The sequence below is a fragment of the Poecilia mexicana genome, unplaced genomic scaffold (genome assembly GCF_051168715.1).
Source record: "Poecilia mexicana isolate PSO_F unplaced genomic scaffold, ASM5116871v1 scaffold_22, whole genome shotgun sequence".
Classification (NCBI taxonomy): domain Eukaryota; kingdom Metazoa; phylum Chordata; class Actinopteri; order Cyprinodontiformes; family Poeciliidae; genus Poecilia; species Poecilia mexicana.
Window position 1 is genome coordinate 13,923,743 of NW_028263391.1, and position 7,235 is coordinate 13,930,977.

General features: G+C 40.9%; 1 protein-coding gene across 1 annotated transcript; it reads right to left on the minus strand.

Moving 5' to 3' along the window:
* Nucleotides 1-1,340: 1,340 nt before the first annotated feature.
* Nucleotides 1,341-6,887, minus strand: LOC148152814 (uncharacterized). Its single transcript, XM_088002727.1, has 9 exons — nucleotides 6,297-6,887; nucleotides 5,972-6,185; nucleotides 5,139-5,720; nucleotides 4,767-4,979; nucleotides 4,384-4,649; nucleotides 3,968-4,078; nucleotides 3,170-3,432; nucleotides 2,663-2,920; nucleotides 1,341-2,575 (listed from the first exon to the last, which is right to left on the minus strand). The coding sequence occupies exons 1-9, from the start codon at nucleotides 6,885-6,887 to the stop codon at nucleotides 1,789-1,791; spliced, it is 3,285 nt and encodes a 1,094-aa protein (XP_087858853.1). The 3' UTR covers nucleotides 1,341-1,788.
* Nucleotides 6,888-7,235: the final 348 nt, after the last annotated feature.

The window sequence follows — 7,235 nt, forward strand, 5'->3', positions numbered from 1 at the left end:
AACACTGAACAATCATTCATTTCAAGTGCTGTAATAAATAAAGACCAAAGTTATATGTCCCCCTGGAATAAATAGGTTTTAAGTGTAATGTTTAATTCAACCAGGATGTTTTATTTTTATAATGTCCTAACTGTGCTGGCATTACAGTGTGGTGTAACTTTGCTACAGCGAGAACTGTTGTTTTTGTTATGCTGGGTAAAGTTTTGAAGCTAAAAAGTGGTGGATCGAAATGAGATTTTACTTTGTCATAATCACAAAGAGACCAAGCATCCAATCAAATAAAGTGGGCAAATATCATCAAGTTGAGTTGTGGAATGCTGAGAGACTCTTACAATTCAGACTGATAAATGGTAGTCTGTATCTTTTTCCCCCGTGTTATGTAGCAAATAGCTTTCATGGGTTTAGACTGAATGATTTGCGTTTCTGAACTTTACTCTGCATTTCTTTGAGAGAAAGGGTAAGCAGTACAGCGCCTCCTAGAGTGAGTAATAATGCAGGACAGTTGCCAGTCAAGGAATACTCCCTTTTTAATTTATCTTAGCCATAAGAAACATTAAAAATATTATGGCTAAGATTTTTAATTTATGGTTTAATTTAACCATAAATTAAAAATGGTCAAAAATTGTCACTTTTAACCATGATAATAAAATCATATGGAGGGTCATTTTCCTCTTATATTTTTTACCCCAAAAAAGAAAAAGCTTTTGTATCATAAAATGAAGATTGAATTCTCTTTTTAAACTTTTTTGATGAAAAGGTTTAATTACTAAAACAAGCACACAAAGATTGCAAAGCCGCCACCATTTTGAATTTTTGGAACTAATTTTGTCTATGCCATCTAATACTGGTGTGACCGAGGAAGCTAACTCTGAACCAAGGTATTTTCCAGAGTAGTAAATTGTTTACCACGATCACGTGTTAGGAGTTTGATGAGAAACGCATAACGTTATTCAAATAATCTAGAAAACGTTTCGACGAGGATGGGATTCGAACCCACGCGTGCAGAGCACAATGGATTAGCAGTCCATCGCCTTAACCACTCCACCTAAAATGGGGCAAAAGGGACTGCTAGAAGTGGGGGAAAAGGGAAAGGAGGGGGAAAGAAGGGAGGGGGAAAAAGGGAGGAAAAATCTGAAGCTTCTACACAAGTACACGTTTCAACAACATTCATGTCATTGTAGTGATACCTGTTTTATGCTCCTCTATGCATTTTTACACTAATTTCAAGTTCAATATAGAATAACATCCCATCCAAATACTGTTATTTTTGAATTACTGAATTACTAGACTGTTGATAATATCACTTTTGAGAGGGCCAACAAAATTATAAAAGACACAAATAAATGATCAGTGATATTTATTCACTTTTACACAACATTCACAGAGGGCTAACAATATACCTCGACATGTAAAGCAGCACCTACAGGCTGACTAAAAACATACAAATATCAGAGAGAACTTCAGATCACACATTTTTTAATCTGTCAGCCATAAACTCAGCATATACAAGTGCAAACCGAAATGATAAAGTGTCAAATTCTTCCATTAATTTTCTTTTGTATTAGGTTTTTGCAGTGTTTATTATTAATCTACTTCAAAACTGTTCTCCCTCATAATATATTATAGATACAGAATATAAAACTATCAGTGAGCAAGGCAAGAACATCCTTCAAAATTCTTAGTGCAACCTCATATTGCACTGATAAAAATAGCTGGGAAAAATAAATCCAACTGCTTGGATTTCTATCCGCTAAAAACTGAAAACTAAAAAGAAAATCTTTCAAACAGTCATTGCTTCCCAAGAGACTCTTTCCATTCCAAAATAGTTTGTCCAGAGGCTGGACAGTACCATTTTCCCTTAATCTGCGTATGGCCAGTGCTTTTGTTTTTTGCCTGACCACAAACTGAACACTGATAATGGTAGTCCTGCTTCCATTGGCGCTTTTTGGGAGGCTCCCCTCTTGCCAGCCGTTCCTGGTCTTCTAATTCTGCCCTATTCTGTCTCCACTTCCTGTAGCGATTCATGTTGGCTGGAGCCTGATCTGATGGTGATGATGATGCTGAACCAGCAGCAGCTGCAGGAGTTGATGAGTGAAGTGGTGGTGTATAGTACCTATAAAATGGAGCCATAGGAGATGGCAGGGGTGGGAACTGTCCTTGTCCAAATGAGGTCAAAACTGGAGCTGGTGGACCGTAGCAGAAACCCAAAGAACCGGATGGCGCTTGTGGCACCTGGTTCTGCTCACAGTAGGACCAAGCAGATGATGGTGGCTGATCAGTCTGTGGATACAGGAAGCTGGCAGGAACGGGGGCCTGTGAAAAGTGTCCTGGCTGGTATGATGGAGGATAATGCTGTGTGAAGCCAGCTTTACCACCAACCCGTTGACGGATCAGTGCCTCGCCTTCTCTGTTTTCAGGTTCCTTAAACTCCATGCTTTTATGTCCGTGTTCCACAGGAATGGAGGGGAGCTGTCTCGCTTCTGGGAAGGAGGCGTCAGCCACGGACACCTTCGGAGGAAGCTTCACACCTTGGAGAAGAGTGTCCCTGTCTGTTCTCTTCTGCCGCTCATGTAGCCTGAAAGAAGAAAAACATAAATTGTTTTCTTTCAAAGTCAAGCCATCTTTAAAGTGCAATATCTGTTGAAAATAAAGGACTTCTTACCAAGCACACACAGTGGTATTGTTGATGGTGACTAACAACAAATTGGTCTTGTCCTGTATGGGCTGGGAGTCCTCAAGCAGTTGTTTAATGTGGCAGTATGTTTGAACAATAGACTGCGGGATGGGTAAAATCTTCCCCTTGCTGTCTTTTGGCCGGTTTCTTGCTTGCTGATATTCTTTCAACAGCTTGAGGCAAATGCACTCAGACACTCTGTTTGAGTCAGGTCTCTGAGCAGCCTGGCCATGGGTCATGAAGAGTCTGTGTGACAAACGGGTCATTCAAATAGTAGAAAAACACAAGTTTATTAACACTGATTTGATTGGAGCAGTAATGAAGTGCAGTAGAAAAGTTCTTCTCATTTTGATGAGCTCAGCAAACCCATATTAATCTCCTAAGCTTAAAACTTTACAATGCAGAGAAAAATTTTTTATTTGCAACACATGACTTGGCTTCCATCAGTGAATATGCAAACAAGTTATCCATTGTGTCAAATATTAGACAGGTTACCTTTCAGCTGCTTGTTGACCAGGTGCAGAGCCACTTCGTTTCCGGGAAGCTCTCCATGGTCCTGGTAATGTGCTCTTCTTGTTTTTTAAGGTGTATTTGGGGGGCTGCTTGTCCATAGCTTGCAGGTTAGAATACAGCTGCAAGACATTTTCTACCTCTGTTGTTGACAATGCAGTTATTGTTCTGTTGAGGCTCAAAAGGTACTCTGCCAAGCTGTCAACTGCCTCCCATCCAGGAAAACCTCTGTAGTCACACCGGGTCTCCTTAAAAAAAAAAAAAACGGAACATAGGTACAGATATACACACAGTCATTTCTTTGTCATCTCAAACAATTTCCTGGAACTGCTGGTTGATCGGACTGTATAATCCATATTTGTACTAAAGGAAAAGGCCAACATGCCACAGAAGAAAAAGAGAGAAATAAAGTAGTCTAAACCAGTGGTTCCCAACAAGTGCTGCAGAAGCCTTTTAATCATTTAAGTAAGCTGTTTGCAAGCAGGACACTTAAAACATGCAGTAGAGGGGTACATGAGAACCAGACTAGGGAACTACTGGTTTAAATAAAGTAGATTAAAATATAAAATCAAGTACTGTTTCAGATTTATTAATTTAAAAAATGTTTAGATGCTGAGAAAGATGGAAAAGCGCCTGTAAATAAAGCTAAGCCAAAGCCTAATCTGGAAATATGATTTTATAACAACTACATCCCAAAATTGTCTATAGAACATAATCCAGCAACCAAACAAAGTGTGCCATGCTGTAATGAAACAAAATGAACCCACATAGGTCTCACTTTACCTGGGATAAACCGCTACTTGGTCCGCTAAAGGAGAGGTCATCAGTAAGCTGACCTCTGACTGGAGCAGCAGCATGAGTGGGAGAGGTAGGGCTTGAGTCGATACTGGTTTCCTGTAAACACACAGAAGCGACAGCAAATGTTCCTTATTGCCAAAAAAACAACATTTTTCCTGCATTCAAGATGGCAAGGGTATTTTAAAGTTTGAAATGTTTTGTTTTTTTTTTTGCTCTTGTTCATCTTATTTACTTGATCATCACCAAACTATTCAATAACAGTCATCCTCAGTGCCTGATGATAATCTCATAAATTATAACAATAGATTGGAGATGCCAATGTAGAAGCATGGAACACATGAGGGTAATTGGCTCTGTTAAGAGAAATTTCTCAATAAATATAAGTGTAATTAAGACATTACCTGAGATGACATGGGAGAAGACTCTGCCTGGGGAAAAAGAATGTCAGGGGATGTCATTTCCAACTGGCTTTCACACTGTAGCATGTCGTGGGGGCTCTCTGAAAGAATGTCAGTGACATCACTGATGGTGACATCAGGACTGTCCTCCTCCTGAACATTAGCTTGCATCTCTGGCAAAATAACTCCCAGTTCGCTGTCCTGTTGAGGACCCAAGAGGTCTCCTCTGTCTGACTGAGCAAGAAGATACTCCACAGCAATCCGCTCACCTTCAAGGATAATAAAGGACATTCAACAATTGTATTGAAAGTGACAAATTTGCTGTACAAAAATGAGCATTTTTGTGGAATTTGTTAGGTAAATTAAATTATTGTTAGGTCCAATACCTGTGGGACAGCCTGGGGGAACAAACTCTGGCAAGAGGGCATGACCCAGTACTTTGCTGCTCAGAGTGTTGAGATTGGACATCAGACGAACGTCATAGAGTTTGGTGTGTGATCTGCGACTCGTGTCCAAAGCTTCTTGGGCTCTTTTCATGTTCCATCTGGATCCACCCTCAAGCATATACATTTGAGTATGCATGGCATTGCTTCTCCATCCTTAAAAAACAGAGTTGCAAAGATTGGCAGCAGTTATGAAATAACTTATTTGCATTTCTTTTCAGAAATTCTGCTGATTAACATTTTTAGATGTACGGTTAAAATTCTGACAGGTGTTACAAAAATTAATGACATCAAATATACCAATTCACAGTTTACCTGGTATGAAGGAGCACTGGTGTCGATGAAAGCTTTCAACTGAAGACGAGCCCCTGCCACATCTGAAGGTTGGAACTTCTTTGTCTCCCTTTTGTGTTGAGCGAAGCTTGGTGTACAGTTCAACACCAGGTGGATCTTGGATACATGGCAGATGCTTCTGCTGCACTTGCCACACATGAGACATGCTCTCAGGGTTGATCAGGCGGAGACCTGAGGTGTCAGTCAGTTCCCACATGGAGTCTAATAATTCCTGGATGAGGTTCCGGGTTTCTTCTACCCCTCTTGTCCTTCTTCTGCAATGTTTTGCAAGCTCACTGGAGCTAATGTTGGCCAAAACTTGGGCGTCTGTGGGAGGATGACCAGCATATTTTTTCTTGAGCTCTGACCTCTTTGCTTCTTTAAGGCAGTTGACATCATCTTGATCCCATTCAAAAATGCAGCAGGACAACTTGGAGCAGAAAGTTCCATAAAGAGGATGATGTTCTGTGGTGAGCCCGCTTGTGAATCGTCTCATGTAGTGAAAGATGTCAAGCCTCACTTTAGTGTTCCATGGTCGAAACCACTCGAGCACCGGAGGCACACCTGTTTAAGCAAAAATAAATATATAAATAAAACACAAATTAATAAATTCTACAGCATTTATCTGATGACTCACAGCTGATGGTATTAATGTTGCCACATGAAACATAACTGCTACACAGATCAAAATCTCTTGTTCAAAATACATTTCTTTTACATTGGGTTTTCAATAATTAAAGTGATCATGAAATATTTTAAACTGGACTTTAAACAAATGTTATAATGAATTACAACAAAGTCTGAAAATCACAAACCTGATTCACTACAGCAGTCTCTGTCGACATAGAGGATATGTGGCTCTGGTTCCCTAGCATTCTGGAAGCGCTTCACAATCCCCTGGCACAGTTCCTCCAACCCTGCTCCTTCACCTGTGGTCAGCACACAGTTCAGGACCTGCCCATACTCATTGGTGATGTTGGTCATCCAGGTTGCAGTCTCAGAAATTCCACCAGCTAGTTTCTTGGTGATCTGTTTGGTAAAAAAAAAAAGAAAGAAAAATAGACCATTATAATCTGATTAGAATTTGGAGTGCAAATTCTAATCAGAATTGAGAAATTTTTTAGAGGTGTTTTACTATACCTTTTTGGTGGAGTCGAGCTTTAGAATCCTTCCATATGTCGAGGTTATGACACCCTTCATCTCGGACAAGTGGCAGAGTATTTCATTTGCATGCACAGTCTCAAACCACTGTGCAAGAGGAAGGGGAATAAACTCTGGTGGATTCTGGTAGACCACTTCTTGGCTCTGAGTTAGGGCGCTCTTCTTCTTGTGAAGCTCACAGTCAGAGAGATATTCGATGGTGCGTTTTGCCCACTCCTCACTGTGCAGCTCTTCTAGTGCTTGCTGTATATAACTGGAGCTGTTTCCGACAGTCCGTGGCTTCAGCAGAGTCACACACCTTTTGTCAAGAGCCAATTGTGTGGTGAGAATGGCTGGAAACTTGTTTCTATGGGCAGGATCTAACTGATTTAGCACCTCAGTGCTCCATGGACAAACGGGTACCATGCATTTACTGCACCGGGGATAGTCTCCCCCAATCAAATAATACCTTGAGTCCAGGTCGATAACTTCTCTGATCTTTGTGTATATTCCAGAGTGATGCATTTTGGTTTTGCACTGATGACACTTTAAAGGAATTCCCCACATCCGCATCGGTGCCCATAAAAACATCCTCTGCCTGAAGTAGGTTGTTGGATCTGGAGGTGCAGTAATTATCTTTGGTAGACTGGGTGGATAAAACCAGTTTTGGGAGAATTGTTGCTTAAGCTGTCCGGTAGGGTGGTAAAGGGACTGAGCAATCCACTCCTGGTCTGCTGGCTTGATGACACGAACAAACTGTTTTGGAAGAAAGGTGACCCAATTCACCTGTGGAGGCCTAAGATGGGGAATAGGTGAAGAAGCCACTGAAGGAGTTGGCTGGGGGTGTTGCACAGGTTCAACACACTGTTGTGGCTGAGGTCCTTGTTTCCGGAGAGGTGTTGCTGGTTTAAGGGGTGAAGTTGCTGGTATCCCATGTTG